Consider the following 26,573-nt stretch of genomic DNA (forward strand, 5'->3'; position numbering starts at 1 on the left):
GTGGAGACGGAAACAACCAAACTGCAATAATTGTTCAATCTGTACTGCTGTAAATTAGGTTAGATTGCATCACCGCCTACTTTGTTGCACTCCAATTTGATATATCTCTACCCTGATGTGCTGGGGTTATTACTTTCTCTTTATTGTACAGATGCAAGATGCATATCTGTAATCACATCAGTCAGATGGAAATTGACAACAACAACAAAAAACCAACAACACAGAAAACATTTACATTAACCAAAAGCTGTCTGCTTCCAGACCGTGTTGCAAGCAGAAAAAATGTAAATAACCAAACCTAGAGAAGGTATAAAGTGAGCAAGACTTTCAGCAGATAACAGGAAGGCTGAATGGAGCAAAGCAAAGTTGAGGTTTCATCCTTTTGAGTTGTAAACCTAAGTCTTTGCATTTGGAAATCTCAGGATTAAAGTAAAAATCGACATTCCCCAAGGGAGAAATAAAGTTAGCTGCGCTAATAATGGTACTTGCTAATATAAGATGCTAAAGGCTAGTTTAAAAGGTCAACGTTGTTGCCATTTTAGAATTGTTGCACAATGTTAAAATCCTGTTTTTCCTGTGACTGCTCCCTCTCCCTCTCTTTCTCTCATGCACACAGATTGTGATGTCAACTCTGCTTATGATATAAATAATTAATCAGCACTCACATCAAGTGAAGCAAAGAATATTAAAATCCAAAACACATGGATGTTCAGTAAATCCAAAACACTCTCAAAAGGCATTATGTACATTAAGGAGAAAAAAACAATTATAATGCCATCTCCTCTGAACAATAAAAGAATATAATAAAAACACATGAATGCCCTCAGCTAGCTTTTAAGCTCCTTAGTCCACCTCTATTCATCAAAATGCCTCCCAGTCTGGTTATAAGCCACAGGTAAGGGATTGGGATTGCGTGTGTGTGAGAGCGTAATGTTTGCCTCTGTAATCACCGGCGAAACGTTCATGTGGCAAAGTCAATATCTCTGAGAACAATTTGTTTTCCTTCACATAATCATGCCAGGCTTCCACAGGTAGAGAAGGATGCACGCGCTTTTCAAGGCTGGCAAGCGGGAGGCCGTTTTCAATTTTACAATAATGGCTACCGACACGGTCTGCGCCACTTGATTAAAAGCCTGTTGCCGAAAACGACATTTATGACGCTCCGTAGCGCACCTGTGAGCTGCAGTTTACGAGTGGGGAACCGGGTCCCTCTGCAAATATGGCTTATGGCTCGTAATATATAGGTGGACACAGCAAATTGGACACAACATGTGGAGAAGTCCTTTAGGTGTCCTCTGCGCTCGTTCATCAGTTAATTTTAGGAGCTGCCAAGCCGGGTCAAAATGACGCAGTGTGTTCTATTTGCTCTGCAAATAGACAAATGGAGTTACCTGCTACGCATTTCTGGACAAATAGGACTGTACCTTCAGCATGCGTGTGATGGAGCTTGTATGGAGAGAAGAACACTGTTTTCTCATTAACTGAAAACTAAAAACAGTGGTGACTATGGTTCTGGCATCAATAAATAAATTCATCTTCCCTGAACTAAAAATGCTTCAAATAATAATATGAAACCAAATGAAGACAAATCCTAATCATTTAATTAATGCAGAGAGAATAAAGATAAAAGTTAGGGGCATGTGGTGTGACGTATACATGGAGAGAATCAAACCTTAGTCTGAACCTGAAAAGAGAAAATCTAATCTGCAGCACATTTTTCTGTTGTATGTTTGTATAGTCATAAAAAAAAGATAAGAATCAGGTGGTCAGACCTTAAAAAAGTCAAGAAAAAAAAGATTTCTAATCATCTCTATTGTGTGTGTATAATTAAAGTGAGCAAAGTCCTCTTGTTCCGTCATCAGTCTCAGGATGATAAAAGATGTGGCGGACAATAGTTTTGATTTTTTCAGCTATATGCAGTGTAGAGCGCAGCGCTGCCTCTACACCACCTGTTCCTGTGAGCTGACTATAAGATGGCAAAAGCAGAAAAAAGAATGCTCCTACATTTTTCTCACTTACAAAAAACAAAAAACAATTAATTTGGAAATATTTACCTTTGCAAAATCCATGTAAAGTCATGACTTGAAAACTAAAGGAGTGACACTAATCAGTTTTAATGTATTAAGTGTTGTTTTTAAATTACATCTGGCTAAAAGCTCCATGTAACTGCAGTGATTAATGTAGTGTTTTTTTTAAAGATTTAGGAATAAGCGTTTCTTTTCTGTTTCAAAAATAGATGCAATTTTGTTTAACGTTTACATGTAAATGAGTATTTTCACTCAAGATTACCAAACAAGCCAACACATCCCAAAAATTTGACATTAGAACATGTTATCAGGAGGCTGATGTGAAAATAAGATGAAAATACAGCACAAATTCACAACCTTTAAACCCTTGAGGAAAACCGGAACGTTTAGGAAATGTGTAACCTGTTGACCTGTTGTTCCTCAACCTTATAATTTCACATCAGTATCTTGCTGATTAAACACAACCTAAAAATAGCCACCAACATGTGTTTAAAATAAAAGAAGGAACCCTCTTCTTGTAGTTGCTGCAGCAGTAGCAGCACGGAACAGCATGCAGCCTGGGATGGATGCACAGCAGCTGCACAGTCCTGACTCATTAAGCAGTCTTGGGACAATTTCTGCAGGTTATATTATTATTTAATCATATTTCTAACGGCTCGACATACAGTAAACCCTGAGAGGGAGCAAAGTCTGAGTTTTATATGTGTGTACATGTAAGAAGTAACCCGGGCTCTGCCTGTCCATTAGTTGTCCCTGCCTGAGTGCGCTGTGCTTGTCGTCCCTCTGCTCTGTCCCGCTACAGCTAGCATCTCTGGCTAGCCTCCCAGGCGCTGGAAACATCAATAAACCCCTGCATTTCATTTCAATTTCAACCCGCAGCGGCTCTCTGCCGTATTTACCTGGAAGAGGGGCCAATTCCGCTGAACATAACCAGAGTAAATTCGACATGTCCCAGCTAAATGTTCATTTTAATGCGTCTGGCTAGCTAGCTGTGCGATGCTACAGTCTCCAGCGGTGTATGTGACAGAGTTAGACAGACAGAGGATGAGTGGTGTCTGAATGAGGAGAGCAGGATTTGGAGGGAGCCTCGCGCAGCCAGTGTGATGGAGTTCAAATGAAGGATACATCATTCGCCTCGTATTTAAACTCAACAGTTTAACGAAGCAGACGACACACCATTAACTCTTGAGTGTTATAATAACAGACTCGAAATACATTTCGGAAAGCCTCATTTGTTCCTTACGTGATTTCGGCGGTAGACACTGAGTTTTAATCCGTCGGCGGACAGAGGATGTTGCGTGGCAGAGTCCTGCTGGGGATTTCTCTCTCCCTCTCTCTGTGCCTGTCTGCCAGTGTGTCCTCCAGCTGCTGCTCTATCCCGTCTCTCCAGCCTGCCGGAGAGTCCCGGTGCTCTTGTAGCACTCGCCCTCCAGTGGAGAACGCTTTGATTAGGGGAGCCTCTTCTGATAGGCAGCGCGCTCCCCCCCCCCTGCACCCACAACCGACACCGAAAGACTGAATGAGTGTGTCTCTGTTTGACAGAAGAGTGAGTCATCCAGCAGAACCACATCCAGCTCCTCCCACTGTTTCTAACAGCTGACTACTGTAGCCTCCATGCGCCGATAAAAGACAAACAGTGCCTCCCTCTCCTCCCTTTGTAAAGTCAGTAACACGCTACTATGTGAAGCCACTACTGTGGCTGAATGCACATAAATCTACGAACTGTTCTTTTCAGCATATAACTTAATTACTTTATTCCAGTTATAAAAAAAATTAGATGGACGGGGGCTGACATCTTCAATCCCCTCTACACAGCAACACCCCAAACTCATTCTGGGAAAACGTAATGTGTCCCTAGCTATAAAGGACATATAATAGTGTCATGTTTTGCTATCCAGTCATGAAATATGACTGTATCCAATTGTTTAACATCACCCTGATGGTTCAGTACCAGATGGTTCAGTGTGTTATTTCACTGCAACTTGCTGATAGATTTATCCAAGTCCTATATTTCGGATGAAAATTTGGAATATTGATTGTGCATGTAAATAATCTTTCTTGTTTTCATTTATTATCTACAGACCATCTCACCCAATGCCCCATGTCAACAAGAGAACGTGTTTACCTGTAGATTAGGTATAAATAAAAAAAAGCAATTCTGAGACAAAGTTTTCGGAATTTGAATTTTTCTCTCATTTGCAGATCAGAGAAAATTCACAAGAAATTCAAACTGGTGGTTCCACAATCTTGCTTTAAGATAATTAAATCCAGTTGCATGTTGCTATCTGCCTATCCTGAAAAAGAGAGCTGATTAAATAATCTGCAAGATTAATAACGTTCAGGGACAAGACGACTGCATGTAAGCTTCTGACCCGATCTGTCAGTACTGTAACAGAATCTCTGTCTACAACAAAAGCAGCCTTCACACTGAGCCCCTGGCAATGGAAGTGACATCACTGCTGATTTCTATCAGAGCTTCACAAACCACTAAGCTTAAATACTAAACTTGAAAGGTATTAACTAATTTGTTACTGTTTAAAATCTAAATTCACCAACAACAAAAAAAAAGTATGTTAAGCTGTAAATACTAATGAAGTCTGTATATTAAATAATATTGTTCCATATTATTTAATAGTCCTGCATTGTCAGAAATAATGTGAGTATTATGGTTTGAGTTTTGTCCAACACAGATTAGGGATTTTTGCGTTGGCATTCTTGGCTTTAAGATTAAGGTTAGATTAAATTCACATGTCGGTGGTTTGGGCAAAGATTGCATTTAGGGACCAAAGGCTGGACCACTCACGTTCCCGTGTCTCCCTCTGTGTGTAAGTGTGTGCGTGTTTGCTTAGTGTACCTGCCCAGTAGCACTCCGCGGTCCTCTCCTCTTCTGCTGCCCTGGTGTGCCTCATTAAAGCTCGGTTACAGGACGCCTCCTCCTCTTCATCCCCGCAACAGATGGACAGACACGGGGCGACAATATTCCACGGAGTTCCATGGAGGGGCGTCACTGTTTATATAACTCGACGAATCTTATTAAAAAGTCGCCCTCCTTCCGTTCTGAACTCGAGGTTAATTAGCTCACTTCCTAGTTGCCGGCGTGCACAGAGGCCTCTGACTGGACACAGCGGTTGCTACGGGCGACTGGGCTCGCCCTTATCTCCTGTTGCCTGTTGGGATTCGAGTGAGGAGCTGCGGCTGAGAAGGAGATAGTGTTTATGAAATCTGAAACACGGCAAACGGCATGCAGTGATAGACACAGCTGAGGAGCATGAAGGACATGAGCTGCAGGTGCAGACAGACCTATTGGGAGAGACTTCTCCCACCTAAAAAAAGAAGATAACGTGTTTAACTCTACCCTGGTATTAGTGTAAAGATAGCGGGTTTGCATTATATACGTGTTTAAGAAGGTCCCCAAAAACAGAAATGTACCGCTTCTCAGTTTTTCATAGCTCTGGCACTTAGTCCTCACATTGTTACCTTGGAGTTAATAGAAAAGTAGGTTGTGAAGACTGTCCCCTGCTCCTCATTGCCCTTGAATGTGACACACATGTATCACAGACATGGAAACACTACATGCAGAGTCTATTTGCCTCAGACTGGGTACTGCCAAACTCTCCATAACTGGGTTGCTTACTGCTTCATGAATGCCCTGCTTTCTTTAAATGTGGCCCAACTATTTCATCATTTCCAGCACATACTTTAATGTGTTGGAGACATGTTCCAAACAGAAGTACCTCATCTTTGCCGTGCTGCAAAGACTGAGGGAGTACATTTTATGCCCAACAATATTTTAAAGGGATAGTTTTGGATTTTTGAGTGTTATTATAAGGTTGTAAGCAGTAGTATCTTTTTCTGCGGTAGATACCGGCATCTTTGTTTTGTATAAACCCACGTTAGTTTTACTTATGGCTTCTCAGAAGTGGATTTCACTCAACAACTTCAGTCTTTAAAAAAACATTATAGTGAAGAATGGAAAAGATATTTTTAGAACATTTGCAACTTTACCAAGTTTGCATTGGATATATACACAGAAATTGTTGGTTGTTTACACAGGAAAAGTAGTTATGAGATCATGCAAAACCAATGATCATCCTGAGTGAAATTTGGTTCCTGAACAGAGAACAATAAAACAATTTCGTATTTGATTTAAAAACTAAAAATTTTTTTTTTGCATTTTACACCACTTTACTTTTAGTTACTCTGAACAGTAAATACATTATGTTCTGGGTACTTCTTTCAGACAGAAAAATAATTGCTGGTGCAATACCTCCGGCATCCATTTCCTGTGTCAATAAATCATGATGTCTGTGTAAATTAAAAGCCAATCCAAAAGTGATGATTGTTTCAAAGTTTAGAAAATTGCATTTTCTTAAACAGTTATATTTTAGGTGTAGGAGTTGGTTTAGGATGGTACAACTCCACCTCGCTCTGCACCATCTAATCTGGATTTATCCTAAATAAAGATGCCAAGAGAGTTATTTACTGCAGATAAGATTAACTGCTTCTAATTTCTTTTAGCAGAACCTCTCTTCAAAAAGGCTGATCTATCCCTTTAAAGCACACAAAATGAAAACTCTGGATCTGTTTCTCATTTGAAATCAGAATGTAAATTTATGTATGCAACTGAAGCACAAATTGCATACATAAAACACACGGCTTTAGCATAGAAAGGAAATCACAATACTGAATTGACAAACTCAAAAAGACACACAAGTCCATTCCGGCAAAGTACGATAAAAGCCACATTTATTTTAATTACAAGCAACTTCCCTTTACACTATTTTTTTTTCTCAATTCCATGTTTATCCTGAAAGTCATATACATTTACATTTTCTGAGTGCATACATTTAAGTTAATATGGGCCCTGTCAAATAAAGTGGTTCAAGGCATAAAAAGAAAAATGTCCCTCCTTTCTTTTGAGACACTGGTCAAATACTGCTCATCACAAGCATCATCAGTAGTGGAACTTTACTAAAAAGTGCACACGGTCTATTCAACACAGCTTAGAATGTCAATTTAAACAGTGATGGATGTCATACAATCAACATCAAACATGACAACCCCATTCAAAGGCACAGGACTCTCACGCCAATCATCTTTTAAAAACTGAATCAAATGTTCAACATTTCCTCACTATCAGTTTGTTTTATTTTCAGCTGGGGAAAAAAAATCATTTAATATCATATGACACACTTGAGAGATGAATGGCACCGGGCAGATGGGAAGTCAAAAGATACTTCCTCCATGTGTACTGAATGTGCATACTTTACATGTGAAACAGGAGGAAGCTGAGCCTTACAGAACAGGTTCAGGAGTTGTTTTTTTTGTTTGTTTTTTTTTGTTTTTTTAAGTGAGGTTCTGGCAAATAATTGTGATCTATTCTTATTTTAACTGCATTTGGCAATTCTTACTTCATTTCCATCTTCATTAGCATAGGTCCATATTGCTAGCTCTCAAAGGCTGAAGCTAATGTCTGACTCAACAGGAGCAAAAAAACAACAAATAAACAGTAGATTTTGTAATCTTTAAACGAAAAGATTACGAAATACGAAAAAAAATTTTGTATCAAAAAATTTTTTTTCGTATTTTTTTGATACGAAAAAAAAATATCTGGGAAAAAAATTGTTTTCAAGTTGTTATGAAGTGATCGCCTGGCGGGCATGAACTGAGGCATGGTTGATAAAATTTAGTAGAAGCTGACAAATATTTTCAAGACAAATGGAAGTGTGACACCAGTGATCTTCCTGTGTGAAACATGTCAAGAATAGAATGTGTAACGCATTTCAGATCAGAGTAGCCATCAAATAGAAAAGGTTGTGTAAAAAAAAAATCTATAAAAAATGTTTACTAAAACCACAAATATATATTTTCCAGTTTCTCTGACTATTAATAAATATTCAGTTGTTGATCTGTGTTTCACACAGGACGATTACTGGCGCACAGTAGCCCACCTCCACCTGTTTGCCATGCGATTAGTCGCTGGCTGCTGTCTATAAACTCTTCTATTGCAAACCTTATGAGAATTTAGAGGTTCCGAAAATAGCAATTGCACAAACTTCTACAAGTTTTTGAGATTAGAGTTATTTTAAGACCGCGAAAGTCTGCTTTGTTGCAGGTCACTCTCTGACGTGCTTCAGCCACTTCAGTCATTTCATGGAAATCGGGGAGAGAGAGATTCATGCTCATGTGATCCGCATGGTTTTGCTTGGAGTTCCCAGGCCAACAGCGTAGCACCATTACATAATTAACTAAATGTTCTGATGTTATTGGATTTAAAAACTGTAATACATTATCGCCAAGTTACTATGTTGTTTGCTGCATTGCATTTAAAATGGCCAAATGTCATTTGGGCATCACGTTACTGACAGTTATTACGTTATTGATTTCTACGTCGTCTGTTGGGACAAAATGAAGCCATTTCTCTACTGTTTCCTTATTCCCAGATAAAACCCCTCAAACTGGGTGAAGATTAAGAACGGAGGCAAAGGGACATGTTCTCTGTAGTCTGAGGCGTCTGCTCTGAGTTTTGAATAAATACAGCCACAGCACCAAATTATAGGAAGACCACTTGTTTTAGGCTAAAACTGGATCTTCTTGTGATAATTTTTCCTTGGTTTAACAGCTTTAACTGAAGGGGAGCAGGGGGAAATGTAAAGAAAACAATAAGCAATCTGTTTACTTGAAAACTGCAGCCGTTGGATTTTAGACACAGTCCCATTTCCACAGTGTTAAAGCCACAGCTATTTTGCAAGTTCAATCAAAAACGTACCAGGAAAAAAAGTTGTTTCACATAAATAAACATCTGTGCTACACCGCTATTGTAACATTTACAGTTGTTCAAATGCATGCACACACTGTACAACATCCTATCCCTTCTCATCCTGGTGCGACAGAGTTGGCAGTAAACAATGTAAAACTCATTAAAAACTGGTCAAAACATAAAAAAAGAATAAGAAATGACTGCATCGTATTAAGCAGAAGTTTACATTACACAAATAATAGCTAAAATGCTGAGTAAAAAAACAAAAACAAAACATAAATCATAGCAGCAACACAAAGGCTTAGTTCTGTGAGAACAAAACAGCAAACCAGAACGCCACCAGTGCTTCTGGGTTAAAGTAGAGTTATGTAGTTTTAAAGAGTTATGTAGTTTTATACAGGGAGGCGTCAGTGCAAACATGAAGGGATGAAATTCAACCTTCTAAAGATAGAAACTTTAAAGATGTTTAAAGTTGTTTTTTTTTATGGTTTTTTTTATGTTTTTTTTTTTTTTTTTTACAGTGCAAGTCGACTCAACTGAAAATCCACCCTAAGACAAAGCAGATCTTGGCACACCAAACCTCTCTGACTGTCACAGCATCATGATAACATAAACGATAACAAAAAAAGGAAACTACTCTGTCTGTGCAATAGTTCAAGTAAGTTATTTCCTGCAAATAATTAATGTCCAGTAAGACGTCCTGTGGCCGTACCGAAAGAGAGAACAACATACAGGGTTAGCATACAAATACACAAAAAGAGATATTTACATGAAACAGTTTTCTGGACAGGACTTCACGGTAAGCTGAGAGGACCTCTCTACTCACCCGTTCAGGCTTAGATTTGATCTAATCCTCCCATTGGTTACAAGTTGGAGCAGTCTCATCCTAAGTCTGTGGTCACAAACGTCAGCGACCAAACAATGTCTCGGTGTGAAGCAAGACGTCAGAACCCTAAAGGGGCGTGTCGAAAGCGTGTTCCGACGAGCCCTCCTCCATGTCGTCCTCAGACTGTGACGCCTTGTGGTTGAGCCTCTCCGTTGTCGAGGACGAAACGAGGTTTCCAGGGAGGCTGTCGTCGCAAAGCTTGGTCTTGCTGCTGTCCTGAACAAACTCCTGGATCTCCACAGGCAGTCTGCGAAACTTGTCCTGGTACTCCTGGTCCAGATCACTCTGCAGCTGCAGAGGAAGAAAACGAATGTCAGGTAAGAATTTGTGCAAGGGCAGAAAAATGAATTTTGTCAGAGGACAGCATGTCTGTGGCTTTACTGTTTGGTGAGACAATCAAACCCTTTTTCATCCGTCTGAAGTTATTGCCAACATCACAGCTGCAGAACTTTGCTAAAGTATTCACACTGCTTAATCTTTTCCTAATGCAACCACAGACTTTCAGGGATTTTGCAGGGATTTTATCCAAACAGAGCAGCACAGCACAGATTAAAGGTACGTTCAAGTCATGACTGGAAGTCGTAGGTCACCAGCCTTCTCGAAAAGACAATCTAATGATGCTGACTTGCGTTACCGATGCACCAATCTGCTACATACTCCTTCCTCTTTCTGAGTAATAGAAAGAAAATGTTTTCTCCGAGGCATAGACGTCCCAAATGATTACAGATGACAAGATTGTATTCATTTCATTGTGAGCCAATAATTGCCGTAATGCTGATTTCTGTTTAACTACCCAGCAAGCTCCCAGGGGAGGGCAGTAATTAAAAGAAAAAAGAAAAAAAAAAGCTCCTAACGTGAATGGTGTCAGCGTCTCCCAGTTCACACCAGGATTCTGAGGAATCGAAAATACCTGAATGTCCTCAGAGGAGTTTTACTGAACCTTCGGACTAAACTCTGACTGTAAACAGATTTCAGTACCTGTTTGAAAGAAAAATCTGCTTCACAAAGATCCAGACATGAACATAAAACTCTGACAGAGAAACAATTATCACATATAACCGCAAAATGCTTAGTGAAATGCTTTTTCACAAGACAAACCTGAATCTATACCACAGGTTCTCAATCCTGGTGCCCAGGATCCATAAATCTGCATGTTTCAGGTGCTTCCCTGCCGCCACACACCCAAATTAAATAAATGAATGACCAACAGGCATCAGTATTGTGATATTTTTTCTTAACTTTTTCTAAAAATACGTGAAGGACTGCCAACAAAAAGAAAATCCTTTTTATTCAATGTGCTGGTGGGTAGGTGGCATAAAGTTCATCCAAACACACCAAATTAGATTTAACAGGATATTTTTGATCATTTTCCTTTAATGACTCAGTATGTTAAAGCAAGATGGGTATTTTAAAAGTCAAATGATGACAGCAGAAACCGGCTCTCTGCCCTCCACTGTCAGCTGTCTCACATGCCGTCTGACCTCATCGCCCCTCGGCGCAGGTGATGGGCTCACATACTTGTGCAAAGCTGCAAGGGTGACGGACGGCTTTTCTAATTCTGAGGCCAATGTTCTTTTTTTCTGGTTTTAGATCAAGTGTAAAATTGGGGTCCTGTCTGATAATATGGGTGATGCTCCTGTAAGTTGGACGTTAAAACAGGATGCTTGATTTATTGGTCCGCCTGCCAATGTGTGTCACAGATGTTATTCTGTGAAACACAGAATAAGATCCCAGATACAAGCGGGTTCGCCGTATTCTACAGCGAGGCTCACCCTTACAGATCACAGGAAGAGAGCTGCATGATCTGAGGAGCCTCTCCGGATATTTTCAGTTTTATGGCATGCCCTACCTATTAGGAGTTTAGTTCATGTGCAGTCAAACAAGAACATTCACTAAAAATCAAGGGAGAGTAGTGTGAGTATGTTTCTCTGGTTTTTGAGCACCTTAGTTTGAGTACAAATTATTTTTCCTCAGCACACCAAAACATTTTGCATTCTAACATTTTGGACAGCGATTGCTTCTTATTGTCCCAACATAACTGGGCTGGAATGCATAAACATGGATGGATGAGTCTGATGTGGGCTTGACCTCGAAAACTGCCAGCCAAGCCTTCTCGTCCAACATTAGTGTCTGGCCTCACAAATGTTCTTCTTGGGAAAAATGGTGCGAAATTCCTTTGAACACAATCTACATTAAAACATTGTGGAAAAGCACATCTTTAAGCACTGCAGCGGGGCAAAAAATGTAGCAGGAAGGTTGGGCCCATATACTATTAAACCTTGTGAATTAATAATAGGTTAAAAGGTCACTCCAGTTCATGTGAGTGAAGGCAGACAGAAAATAACTTTTTGGCAATATGCAGTGCTTCAATAATTTTAGTTGGTAGATCAAATGGTGCAGCAAAGCTTAAATACTGCTGTGCACTGCCTGTTGGAAATTCTATTAAAACCAAACGGTAATTAGTAGTAATGGCTAAATATCCCATTTTTCTGGCAGAGAGTCAAATTTTAGTGAAATTTCCTCACTTTGCATAAAAAAAGGGATGCTCTAATAATATTCCTTAAAGCTCCATTGGGCATTTTCACATTATTCCCTCTGTTTGATACACTAATCTGTCTGAAAAAAAAAACCCCTGATGCATCATTAATACAATATTTTTAAGCACAGGCAGTAAAATGTAATCAGGCAGATGATTCAAACGTCTACAATATACATGGTACAGATTGGCTTTGAATCAAGGCAGCTCTTGACTGGAGTGTCCCTGATGTTTTGGAGTGGCTGCTCAAACTCCCACCAAGCACTGCATTTCAAAGTCACCTTCTCCATTTCCTCCTCCTTCTTCCATGCTTCTTTAACTCTCTCTTTCTTTCTGTCTTTGTCACTCTCTCTGCGGGTCTCACGGACCGGACATACATCATGTCAAAACCAGATGGGCTAATCGCGCATTGCAGAGACACACGGTTTCCCTGCTCTGCAACGTGTATGACCTACTTGAGCGTGGGACTGTGTGCGCACACACACACCCGCGCACAAAACCTGGAGTCTTTTATCTTTTTCTGATGAGGCACAAACAGCGTCTGATTAAAAGCCGTCACCTTCCTCCCAGCTGATTCCACCCTGCCTTATTAGAAGGAGCCGGAAAGGAGAGGCTGGAGAAGTCTGGGAATATCTCTTAAAAAAAAAAAAAGCCAGTGCTCGTCTTCTTTGTGTAATCAACAACTCAGGGGGAAAAAAAATTGAGAGTCTTCTGTTGGAGTTCGGATGCTGAGTGATGAAGACAGCACTTTTCTTTTTCCAAAGCAACAGCTTGAGTTAAAAATAGTCTCACTGAATGACACGGAGACGGCTGGAGCAGGAAACAAGCAACAAGAGCAGCAACATTTAGAGTGTTCTCATGATGTGCCTAAGCTTTCTAACTGACATCTTCTCAGTTTGGTGCTTGTATAGATAAGGAAAAAGACAAAGTGAGCATGTGAAACATAATCTTTGATACAGTTTTTTTTTTTTGGAAGGTTCAGCTTTTTTAAAACTGGAAACAACTTACAACATCAGACATTGTTGTTTTTGCATAAATGATGCATATTGAAAATGTACAAAATATGGTGGCTAGCAAAAGTTTTCATACTATTTAACTTTGTCCACCACCTTTCTTGTTTTAATGACACCAACATCAAAACTTTAGCAGGAAGAAAGCCCTAAGAAATCCCATTTTCAGTTTGCTAGAAGCCACTCATGTGGAACATGTGGAAGAAATGAGACGGTTTTAAACACAGCAAACAGAGAGCAGGAGTCACAACAGCAGTCGTTTCCATTTAAAGCACGCTGAATTGTTTGTTTGTCGTCAGAATTTAAAAGGCTGAAAGTGCTTTCAACTAACAATCGCTTAATCATCGGCTTCATCAGCTCACACGGGTTGAAACTTTTGTTGCTTTAATGTGTTATTCATCATCTGCTGTTTTTTAAAAAAAATCTATTTTATGGGTTAGTAGTTCTAACGGTTTCACTTTTGAAAGGTCCAATCAGGAGCAAGATCTCCAAAATATAGGCCAATGTAGAGAAAAATAAATTAAATTGGTGGCAGAAAACTGATACCATCTTCAACATGAAACCTACTGGATGATGTGTCATGATGTTAAGATGTTTTTTGTTTTTTTTCCAGCATGGAGAGGGAAGCTGGTCAAAGGTGATGGAAGGTGCTAAACACAGGCCAAACTGTGGAAAACAAAAGTTTGAGGCAGCAAATAACTAGGGGTTTGTCAAAATAACCTCCTGAGGTCATACCATTATACTTTCATGCTGAAGATTCTAGTTCAGCAATAAAACCATAATGTTTGAAGGAGTAGGGACTGCATGCTGGTATCTGAGCAGGGATAAAACATAAAATAATATTGCATGTAAAAGAAACCGGTAACCCATATGCAGGCTCTCTAGTGAAGGACTAATTTGCAGAACTAGCCTCTGATGAGGCTTTTATAAGTTAACCTTTAAATACAAAGAACTTACAGCAGTACAAGACTTCAATGAGGTTTTGTCTTATTTTCTTTCTCTGTCTAATCAAGAAGAAAATTGTAATGATGGAAAGTGTAAATTGTAGGCAGTAAAAAAAAGATGTTTTTTTTATATAATTCTGTGGAATTAATCATTACTAATATCAAAAATGAATAATGATGAACAATGGTTATTCTTGAAGTAAGTCTGTGATTTAAATGAATATTCAATTAGAAATACTTAAAATGTATAAATCGGTAAGATAGGGACAGGATGTGACTTATGTGGTCAAAAAGAAGAAGTTAACTGAGTCAGAGGGGAATGAGGGAGTGGATAGCAAGGTAAAGACAGGTTGTGTTGAGTTATATGCAGTTCATAAAGAAGAAGTTCAGCTGATGTCAGGGATAATGCACCTGGCAACAGGTGCAACAGGAAGGCAACAGCGAGATCTTGCAATAATGTGCAGAACAGTTCTAGTGTGATGCAAAGGTGGGCAAAAAGGCAGAAGGTTGCACAACCACAAAAGAAGAAGCTAACAACGGTTGAGCTAAAAGCAGAAACAAGGTTCCAGTAAAACAGGTGCATGCTTTAAGGTCACAATTATTTGTGATGGGGTTAAAAATTTCAAACAGTCACGTATGCAACAAACCCCAACCTTTTGAATCATCTTGATTCAGAAGGTATTGAATAGAGATGAAGTAGCATTTACATAGCTTTCAGAGAAGAAATAATCTCGGCCAGACTGGAGCTGTGAAGTTTTGAGAGGTGAACCTGTGGGTTTCTGAATATGGACTATATGTTTCTACGCTCCTTCGTGGGGGGCGCCGATTTATGTTTTCGCATCCACCTGAATGATGTGTAGTTGCGCCCCTGCCCATGGCACTTCAACAATATTATTTTACCTTTTATCTGGAAATAGTGTCTGTTTATTCTTGCCATACAGTCCTCTGTATTAATTATGGATCGAAAGGTCTTGCCATACAAGTTTATTCCTCTGTATTTACTTTAGTTTGTTTATTCTTGCATTTTGTTCTTCATTCATTTCCATTTAGTTTCATTTGATTAGTATTATCCTCTCTTGGTTTATTGCTATGTCCACTTTAGTTTCTTTCCTGTTGCTATTTATTTGATCATTTATTGACCNAAAGGTCTTGCCATACCAGTTTATTCCTCCGTATTTACTTTAGTTTCTTAGTTTATTCTTGCATTTTGTTCTTCATTCATTTCCATTTAGTTTCATTTGATTCGTATTATCCTCTCTCGGTTTATTGCTATGTCCACTTTAGTTTCTTTACTGTTGCTAGATTTATTTTATTGTTTATTGACGCTCAGTAATTTTCACTCATCACCTGCTGCACCTCCTAATCGTCATGTGTTTCACATCATGTGTTGATTTTTCACTGTTCAGCGTCGGGTTCTCTGTTTTTATGCCGTAATTCACATCTAGTTCGTCTCTCCGTTTTATGTCCCGCTTCTCCAGTTTCAGAGTTTTGCGCAATGTGCGCGTCGTTTTTTTGTTTGTTTTGTTTTTTTAACCCCCTAAGGTGCAGGGCGGTCGGGAAACATATCGATGGTGAAAAGGCAGACTGACATAAACCTTTTAAAACAACGGAAACAATTTCGATGTTCTGATTATTGAAATTTAAAAGTGCTGTGGTACCGTTGTTCCATCAAACCCGTTTCATGTCGGACCCCTTACAGCACCGGTGTTAACGCTATAAAATGAACGCTCTCTATCGTGGTATCACCCATGGAGGGATTTCTTTATTTAAATGGGTTCATTTTTCAGAGGGATACAAAGTGAGGGCATCGTGATTTTAGTAATTACATGTTTATAAGAGCGATTTTCGGTTGTCCTTCCATGGAAGCGGGCAGCCTTCAAACGGACAAAAAAGAAAACACTTTTTAATATAAGTTGCTGCTTTGACATGATCACAGAACTGCCAAAACATATGTACCCTACATAAATACCAGACAAAGTGAATCATAGCAGCGTCATCAGCCGGTGAAACGCTGAACTGATGAGGAGCTGCGCTGCGCCATGAAGCTACAAACACTGAATAGAAGAAGAGCTGCCATCGTTGCAGCCAAGCATGATTTAATGTTACACAATACAGTTTTACCAAGTTSCTCAAAGTCTAAACTGGYATTGTWGTGSATTTAAGGTGTAAAGTTTACCTTCGACYAAACGCCCCCCAAARGCATCCCAGCGCCCCCCTTTTGTAAAAATGTCCGCCAGCGCCCCCTGCCGTCCTCTGAACGCCCCCTGGGGGGCGGTACCGCCCACGTTGAGAACTGCTACTCTAGAGGGACAAGTTGAAGGATTTTTTGTTTGTTTGTTGGATTGCTGGACTTACAACCAGCAGTTGTGGGACGCTGGATTTCCACGCATTTTCCCGTCCTTTGATAGACGGGTTATCAAAGGACGGGACGAATCCCTGTCTCTGCCTTGGATTAAATTTAATACATCCAAAGTTAAGTGAGCCCCGGTTTTAGGAAAAAATGCTTAAAATAAGTCTGAACTCTTTAAATGGAGAGCTGATTTGGACTGTGCAAGTGAGGTAAACTCACGGATAACGAAAGGCTGTGATGGAGATTCAGTCTGTTTATATCGAAATGTGACACGATGTGAAAATCTTCAAAGTGTCTAACACTCACATAATAGCTTTAAATATATGGTAATAAAAAAAACATTTTAGAATATTTAGGAGGTGTATAAAGCAAGCTTTAAAATGTTATTAATACTTAATGAAGAAACCCTAATCACATGGATTTAAAGAGAATAAAGTCTCGGTTTACCCCTGACGAGTGAGTAAAAAAAAAAGAAAAAAAAATGAACAGATCACAATTTTATGAACAGCAGGGAATTAAACAAGCAAATGGCAAATAAATACCAGAAGCCCCCTTAACTCCCTTATCATCTCCAGTTTATCCAAACCCCAACTCGCAGACGTCATGTCAGTGATGTGTGCAATATTTGTCTGAAACTTTGGTGAGCTATTAAAAGGACAATGCATTTATTCTGTGCAGTATTTTGACCACTTTGCACATGCTTATGTGATAGAGATGCTACAGTTTGCTGAAAAAAGTGCAGAGTGAGAGGGTTAATCGCAACAACTGTCATAGAAAAATAACCAGCAATAATATTATGTTCCAGTGCACTGAAAAATCTCACGAGACTGGTAATCATTTGCAAAATAACTAAACAAATATAATTTGAACAATAACTACACTAGACCCTTTGGCGGGAACAATAAAGATTTAACTGGCCACCAAGTTGCCCCAATATCTCATGCAGTAGTTTTTTTTTGGAAATGAGGTCATCATCAAAGCTTTTCCCAGGAACAGAAATTTTGACCAAACTTTTCTGTTTTGTTGCAGCGGCGCCTTCGGGTCAGTTTCCATCCTCTACGCCGACCAGCAGCTGCAATTATTCTGCCCGCTTTTTTGAATCTGTATCTCGTCTCTGGAGACTCGTCATCTGTCAACAAGCCGTGTGCACACCCTCACAAACACACGTCTGTGCAGGCGCGTGCGTGCGCATTTCTAGTTTTCTTAAAATACAACACTCAGTGACCTTCTTCACCAGCTGTCCTCATTCTGAGAAGCTATCGAGGGAAGCAGGGAAGGCCTCCGAAGAGCCAAATTAATTCTTTGCTTTGAGCGGCGACATGCCGCCTGCTGTAGCACCAGTAAAAAAATTTTTAAAATTGTTATAGTTAACCTGTGTTAACTATGCTTTGTCTCAGGCCAATCAGCTCACAAACTTAAAGGTCTTTAGAGACATAAATTAAAATGTTTAGGCTGAGAATTGTCCAATGTGATGTATAAAGGTGTGAGCTCTCTGACCTCGAGACGAACTAAGAAACCTAAGCAGACTCCAATTAAGCTGAACACATGTCCAAGAGAAGAGACGTGGTCACAACCTTGTCAACGTTACAGGCTTTTCAAAAAAAAAAAAAAAAAAAAAAAAGACACTTTGGGACGGTTGCAATTAGGAGATGTGTGAGAGACCAGCACAGGCAGAGAGCACCATCTTTTCATTTATATCGTCCTCCTGTAGTGGTGATTACTCAGAGATAGCAATAAAAACAAGTTGGATTCTTCTTTTTAAACTCCTGTCTCTTGCCTTGTGAGTGCGCGTGTGTGTGTGTGTGAGACACTGACCTTTCCTGACACTTTTCAGATATTTTATCTGCAGCTCTGCAGGCGTTTTTCTTAGGTCCCGCTCTTCAGGTCCAAGAATGTCAAAAACACTCTGCCACGTAGGTGCAGTAATGAACGTTTCCCCTAAAAGGTTTCCTTCCAAAGGGAGGCTTAGCTATAAAAATCTGCTCCTCGGTATTTCAATGTTTTTACTTCAGATGCCGTTTTAAACGGATGACGTTTTCATCTTACTTATTCAACTAATTCTTACATTTTTAAATATATCTTAACATGTTGCATGCCTGCAATCCTAAATAATATTCTGGTAAAACCCCTAACACCCAGTTAATGACACATTTATTTACAACTTCAGTAACTCAAGCTACTCTTGATTACAGGGTTTATGCAGGTGGATTTTGAAATAATTTCTCCTCCCTGACAATGTCCAGGTCTTTTAGGTATTCCATGCATCCATCTGATTTTTAATTCCTTGCTAAGAGTCTGGCAGAGATTCAAGCTTAAGTTCAAAATACTTTCTGTTATTCGTTTTGCTGCATGTTTCTTATCACTGTTTGATTATAGTAAGTCCAGTGTTGCAAAGTGTCTCGAGACAGCTCATCCAAAATCATAATATATTCCATTTTCCTCATCACAGCAATAACTCGGGTGCCTGGATTAACTGCTGAAAAAAAACAAAACTGTAAGTTGAAGGTCGCAAGCTGAACACAGATTTAACTGTAATTTCTTTCCATCCTTAAACTTTCATCTTATTGAACCATTAACAAAAGATTTCCTTATTGCACATGAAAAGTTTTACTGAATCTACTGCCCTGTTTTTTGTCACGCCCATAGGATCCAATAATGTGGAACGTCTGCTACAGTGTCTGCCTTTATGAAGGCCGATCCATCGCAGCGGGCTTGACGATGTACCTCAAAGCTTAAATGGCTGGGAGTTCACGAGATTTAAAAATTTTTTTTTATTGAGAGTAATTATACTTTACAGCAGGAAGAGAAGATGTTGACACACAGTGTCTTTCAAAAGTACTCATCTGCCCTAAATCTTTTTCACAATTTGACAACTTGCAACAACAAACTTTAGCATATTTCAAAGGAATTTTACGTGAAAGACCAAAACAAAATAGGACATTATGAAGTAGGTGAAGTATTGTGATTCTCAAGATGTTTTATAAACCAAAAATTTTAAAGAATGACATTCATATTCAGAACTTGTCCAACAAGGTTTCTGGTTGTACTCAGAGGCGGAGCCAGAGGGGGGTTCGGGGGGGCCAGTGCCCCCCTGTCATCTGATTGGCCCCCCCAGCAGAGGGGGGCCAATCAGAGGTTGCGCTAGAGTTTTTTTGTTGTCCGTCAAAGAAAATAATCATTTTATTTCCAATTTGTAGTCATCAAACGAAACATTTAGTATCTCTCTGCGAGAACGTTTTTGAAATCGGGTAACATTTCACGAAATGACGTGATTAGAAGACGGCAGAACTCTAATCGTTTCCTGATCCCGCTCTCACTTCCCTCGACCCGCGGGAGAAAAACCCCGCAGAAGCGGATCAGCTGCGCTAGGCGCTTCAAAGCCTCTGGTCCGTTAAAGCGCCCAGATCAGAGAAGATTCTCTGATCTGGGCAGATATTGTTCTTAGATATTGTTCTTAGTTTGATTAATAATGAGCTCCACGATATTCTCTGTGCGTAAAGTTGAAACTGCCTGCGCACCAAGTGGTCAGCTGCGCTTGATCACAGTCTGGACACGAAACCAGTGGACTGCTCTCTGTTCTTATCAAGACGAGGGTGAGGAGGGAATCTGACATTATTAACTCAGTTAAGTTTTTACAGGTTTTGTTTTTAAAACACCATTAACGTAAGCACTGTAACTATATATTGTATATTTGGCGTTTGTCATCTCATGTGTGATTAATTGGAGCGTAACAGTGGAGCATTTATACGCATTTATTGCCCAGAGCACTGCGCTTGTTTCTGCCAAACGGATCTGCACTTTAATTTCTTTCCTCCCTCAACAGTCAGCTGCTATTCCTCTACTTAAACTACGATAAGTAGATCAACACAACTAGATCACACATTCTGTGTGTTGCAAACTCATTAAATGTAAACTCATTAGAAGCCTACCATGAGGCAAATAATTCTGGTCCGACCCGAACTATTTTTACCTGTCAAATTACCTGTCAAAACATATCAACATAGACTATTTAGCCACATTTTTATGCGGTTTAGTTAATATTCACCTAATTGAATCTAGATCCCATCACACATAAAGCAAATAAATGCATCTAACTTTTTCTCCGTAGTGACACAAACTACTGACTGTGGCTCCAATAACTTATAACAAATGAAATTAAGCGACTCCACTTAAATTACCAGCACTTCACCCGCTGTGATCTGAACGCTCAGCTTCACAAATTCTTCCTTGTCGCATCTGCAGAGAAACCTGTTTAGACTATAAATGGATTAAAACAACGTTGCATTATCTTTAGTTTTCTCTGTTCTGTACTGGAGACTGGAGTTAAAGGCACCATTTCAACTAAAGATTTGCAATGAGCTTCTTAACCAAGGTGTCTTCAACACGCTGTCAGCTCACCGAGACGCTGTCACCTCGTCTCGGTGAGAAAGACGCATTTAGTTCAGTGCCCATGAGTTGATATTCAGAAAGGATTTTTTTATTGATTGATTTTAGTTGCCTCTGTGATGAACTCTTTGCGTAAAGTCCGTCATATCTCCATGTGCTCCAGTCAAAAGTGTTAATTATAAACTGTCAAATGACAGAGGGGCTTAAAAAAGTAACCAAATATTCAGTTTGGTTATTTTATTTTATATATATATATATATACTAGATAGATATATAGATGTGCGCGCACACATTTTAAATTTTGCCCCCCCAGAGGTAGTCCTGGCCCCTCCTTGGCCCCCCCAACTTTAAAAATCTAGCTCTGCCACTGGTTGTACTGTGATGAAATGTGAAACAGTTTCAGGTAGATTAGCATTTTTTTGCAGACACTGTGTAGAAGTGAACTGAAGAAGTAAAAGCAGAGTTGCTAAAATTAATGTATAACACTCATTTTATTCTTATAACTTTTAAATCAGACATAATAGATTTATTATATAATGGTTCATTAATTGCAGTCTTTCACTGTATTTGTTGTGTTTAAAGTTAAGAAAAAGCCTGAGCTTTCTGACTAACAGGTCAAAATATCTATCACCACTTTTTGTATTTTTTTGCTGCTTCAAGTCAGTCTGCCATCCATTTTCTTTCTATTTACCCCTTCATCCTCACAGGCGCGGATTGTTAAGTGCTCTTACCTTTTCATCACCCTCTCTCTGCTGGTGCATTGAGAGCAAAAACCGCCTCTACGAGCTGGTGGCAGAATTCTCAGAACCAAACTGTGTTTTGGGGAACGGATTTTAGCAGGAGTTCAGCGGCGGCTGTTTCTTAGATGGAGCGCAGCCCAGGAGAGTGTCATTAGCACATGTGGGCATACATAATGAACACTCATGCACGGATCTAAAATAGCAGCTAGCATAATAGAGCAGAGGCGCAACCAAGCGTGCCACATGCACGCGCGCTCGCACACGCACAATGGATTTCACCTCGCCGCCTCTGGTTTGTACTCGGTGTTCCCTGTGGCTAGCCGGTGTGTGCGTGTGCAACACAAGTGCATTATTGATGCAATTGCACACTGGGGAGCGCTGATGCAGATCAAAGTCTGTGATGGGGGAACATGGTGGCTACCTCTACAGCATCCAGTGGAGATGCAGGGAGAAGGTCATATACCTGCTCAGTGTGGGTTCCACTTGAGACCCCCCCCCTAGTCTGCTCCAACCTGTTTGAGCTCCTTCTGCTCCTACTCGTACTTCGGGTTTTCTCTACTACCAGTAACCGTCCCGAAATCGCGTCACATGGACTCGGCTCCAAATTAACAGATTGCAGAGAATCATGAAGGAGAATGTGAGAGGTGGTGGTGGTGGGGTGGGGGAGAGATCAGAGTTTCCATGACGACAGCACAGGACTCCTGCTTGACGAATGAGGCGGTGTGTGCGCACCTATATGGGTGTTGATTTGAGGCTTTCTCAGCAGGGAGACACCATGTTTGCCTTTTTACCGTTACAACAAATACACAGGTGAACCCACTGCAACCCCACGTGCATTCAGACAGCACACATAGCGGGATGCAAGACCCAGAGCCGTGTCACTGCTGCATTTTACACCTTTGTCAAATCTATAAAGATATGAAAGGAAATTATTTACAAATAACTTTCTCTAGGGAATTCACAGTTTTGTTTTGTTTTTAAGAGTCTAGCATGTATTTTTCAGTAAAGATCCATTTTTAGATTGGATTTCCACCCCGTCTGAAAAAACTGACTTATTAGGTAATCCAACCTTTAAAATCTGGCCTGAAACGAGGCTTGAGGAGAACAACACACCATGACATATGGTCCTCAGGTACAGCTTGCATCGTCATGCTGTGCTCTGTTGATTCCTACGGGGTGTTTTGATTGGCTTATTAACAGGACCTGAGAGCACATCCTGTGAGTGACAACCAGCCGTGCCATCTCTCTTTATGTCCAGCTCGGCTTATCAAAAGAGTCTTAAAAGTAGAAGATGTGGAAAGTGAAGAGCTTTCTCAAGATCAATAGTGCTTTGCAAAAGTATTCCTACCTATTAAACTGTAACATATTTTCTTTTGGGGGTGTTTTTCTACCAGAAAGTGAAGTGGTTGTCTATCACTATTTGAAAGATAGTTCTACCTCAGTCGGACTGAATGGAGATTGTTGATAGACATCAATTTGTTTTGTCACAGAATCTCAACTGGATTTAGTCCTAGAATTTGACTGCCCCAGTCATTCATAAAATGGCCCATTTAGAGAATTTAAACGTGGCATGCTTGTTGGTCGCAGATTGGCTATGTTGAGTATTTTTAGAAACTGATCTACTGGGATTTTTATGCACAATAATCACTAAGGTTAAAAGAGAATGGGCCAAAAAAAGAGAAGATATTCAGTAAGTAGCAGCAGCTGTGTGGACAAAAGTGTCCTGCTGGAACTAGAGGATAACGGGGTTGATTTGACATGGCAGAAAGGTAACAGCTGCTCAAATAACCACTTTGTTACAACCAAAGAATGCGGAGTACAATCTCTGAATGCACCGCATGTTGAATCTTAAAGCTGAGGAGCTGCAGCAACAGAAAATTACACCTGAAACCCATCCTGTCGGCTGATATGAGGGAACTGGGACAGTTCACACAAACTGAGCAAAAACAACGCTGCCTGTCCCAATATACAGATGGTATGCTGATAAACTCCACAAAATAAAATGAATTTGTGGATCCACTCTGCTTTGAATCAATGATTCAGGATGGGGTGGTGTAATGGTGTGAGGAATATCGTTTTGGGACAATCTTGGCCTTTTACTGAGAATTGTATAAATGTCACAACCACTTGAGCAACGTTGCTGACCATGTCCACCCCTTTAGGAACACAGTGTACTTATGTCTGATGGATAGTTTCAGCAAGGTAATGCAACAGGTAACAGAGTTTTAAACATGTCAAACTATTTTCTTGAACCGAATCTCACATAGCACAAACTTTGGCATGTGGTGAACTGGGAGATTCTCATCATAGATGCACATCTGACAAATCTGCACCAACAGTGGGACGTCACCATGAAATTTCCAAGCTATGTTTCTGAAACACAACTTGGAAATATCAATTTTTAAAGAGTTAAGGCAGTTCCAAAGGTAAAAAAAAACACAAAAAGAAACGGCCTGTGTGTGTGTGTATTATATGTTTCTGAATGCTAGTTTGTGGACACACAGACTATGCTGCAAAGGGTGGTGTCAGACTCAGCTTCCACCAGAAGTCCATTAGTGGCCGCTATGAGTTCAGAGAAGAAAATGGGTCAGAACTTTATGTTAAACTGAGTTAATCTAATATGCTATTTAGAAAAACTAATACACAACAGAACATTTTAAATCAGCGCAGCAGCTTATATCATAAAATTTACTATTTGCTAAAACTCCCAAAAATCTACATCTGTGAATTTTTGCACTAATCTAAGAATAACATGACAAATATGTTCTTTCCCACTTAAAATGTCAATTAATTAGAATATATCTTGTTGATAAGATTAGATTGTTACCTTGGACAGATGTTGCTGTCTCTTAAGAGGCTCTTTTTAAATAACAGCAAAGCTTTCCATAATGCATCTTGCCCTCTGGGGACCCACATTCATAAACAGAAGGAGAAGTCAATGAAGTTCCTCAAAGAAAATGGTTTTGGAGTCAGTGACTCTCACAAACACATTCACGTCAATAGAAAGCAGGACTGAAAACGCTGGAAATAAAGTTAGCATGGCTAAAAAAATAAACAACAAGCATATGAACAACCGGTAAGAAAGCAAAATGGGAAATTAAGTCGGGCAAAAAGGGAGCATAATGTGAGTGGCGGTGGCAAAAATGCAAAATATATTAAGTCTTGTAAAAGATATTACAACGTAAAAATGAAAACTAACACTAGTGTCTACACTGGGGCATTTTAGCTCTTTAATGACAAGGTTATTATATTCTTAACATTTTTAATTTCAAAGCTCCTTGATTTTACAGATTCACATTTCTCACAGTTTGGTAAAAATTTCTTTTTAGATGCAAATACATTCAATCTAAATTTATTTCGGACGTTAGTTTGTACAGAATTTAAGTTCTACGCTGTTAAAGATTTTACATGCAACTTTAAAAAACCAAAGTGTGATCCTGGATGGATTATATATATATAATTGGAGCAAACTATGTTTCTTTCTCCTTTTTAATTTAGATAAATATCATGTAGATGTAGACATGTAGACACAGAATAAGGAGTTCAGAAAACAGAACATTTTTCCCATCTGGTGTTATCGTTTTCCATACATTTCCTGATCTGGAAAATTAAATTCTAGAATTTTCAAGTATTTTCAAACTCTACTACAGGAACCTGCCTTTAGGCTAAATACTTCTACCACAAACGCTTGCTTCCCCGCGGCTGCAGCTCTCACGCTGTGGACAGCATTCTGAGCTCCATATTAACATAACCGCAGGATATCTTTGCTTGCTGTCTCCAGAGTTGTGTCCTCTGACACCTGCCCATTTTGCCTGCTGATGACTGCCGTTCTGCGAAAGCTGGAGAGATTGTCGATTACTATAACAGCCCGAGTCAGGTGATTTAAATTCGCAACGGCCTAGTTTTTGATTTAAAACTGTCTGAGACAGATGGCTAGGTGATGGATAATCAATTCAGTGGGGAAACAAGAAATGCTAACAGGTTGGAATTTCTCTCCCTGATGAAAGTTACAAGACTGGGATGAATAGATTTTTATAACTTTGATTTATACAATTTATTGCCAGTAAAGATAGTGCCATTAAAGCACTACAGCAGTCATAGGAAGATTACGACCAACAGGAAATCAATAAAAACAGTTAAATAGCTTCATTCATTCACGGTTGACATCAAAAATCAGTCGAAAGAAATCCATGATCACTTCACCCTACCACTTTCTATAGAACACTTTATTCCTCTCCAGTGCACTTTTATGGAAAGACATAGACAACTGAATGGTTGTGAATTATTGGACTGGATGTCTACTCTTCACCTCCCACACTCGAGTCCAGGTGGTTTCAAAGAAATGAGGAGCTGTCACTTGGAGTGTGGGAGTTTATGAAGCTCTCTTCAGCAGAAGATTTGAGATTTAAGATTCTCTTTAAAGAGGAGGAGGCGGAGGGGGGGGAGCAGTAACTCACGAGTTGAAATGGTGAGCATGCACTCTGCATCACATCACGTCTCCAGTTCGTTGTAACAGAGCTTTATGAAGCACTTGATCGAGTGCTTTTTAAAGCGAATAAATCAACACGGGCAAAGGAGAGGAGAATAATGCAACAATTCTTACATTAGTATTTATATTTAAACAAAAGTGAAAATTACGTGTTTGACTTTGGTTTTTTATGTTTGCTGCATTTCTAATTTAAAATATGCTGCAATACTCAGATCCTTTATTCTGTTCTTATGACAGACATTGAGTTTGACCTCAGTCTCTATACATTGTTTCTACACAGTCCAGCACTATTTACGAGAGTTAATACTTTGTAGAACCACCTTTTGGTTATTTCTTTACCAGCACTGCATGTGAAAGATCAAGTGCACGATGATAGATTTGTTTTATATAATAAAGGGCTCAACGTTGACATGACTCTTTAACCCTATAGTTCCAGTGGTACCTT

General features: G+C 39.6%; 2 protein-coding genes across 6 annotated transcripts in view; both read right to left on the minus strand.

The window, feature by feature from the left end:
• plcb4b (phospholipase C, beta 4b) overlaps positions 1–3,575 on the minus strand; it is an 85,119-nt gene extending 81,544 nt beyond the window's left edge. For 4 of the 5 annotated variants that reach the window (XR_001776093.1, XM_017302198.1, XM_008398323.2 and 1 more), the window contains exon 1: positions 3,271–3,575. The gene's annotated coding sequence lies outside the window, so the exon portion shown is untranslated. The remainder of the gene's footprint in view (positions 1–3,270) is intronic. The other variant, XM_008398324.2, reaches the window with a different exon arrangement.
• Positions 3,576–6,741: 3,166 nt separating this feature from the next.
• Positions 6,742–26,573, minus strand: part of plcb1l (phospholipase C beta 1-like) — a 127,680-nt gene continuing 107,848 nt past the window's right edge. Inside the window, exon 33 of the mRNA XM_008398321.2 lies at positions 6,742–9,964. Within this exon, the coding sequence (XP_008396543.1) occupies positions 9,740–9,964 (225 nt within the window). The 3' untranslated portion in view covers positions 6,742–9,739. The remainder of the gene's footprint in view (positions 9,965–26,573) is intronic.

The sequence above is a fragment of the Poecilia reticulata genome, linkage group LG21 (genome assembly GCF_000633615.1).
Source record: "Poecilia reticulata strain Guanapo linkage group LG21, Guppy_female_1.0+MT, whole genome shotgun sequence".
NCBI lineage: Eukaryota > Metazoa > Chordata > Actinopteri > Cyprinodontiformes > Poeciliidae > Poecilia > Poecilia reticulata.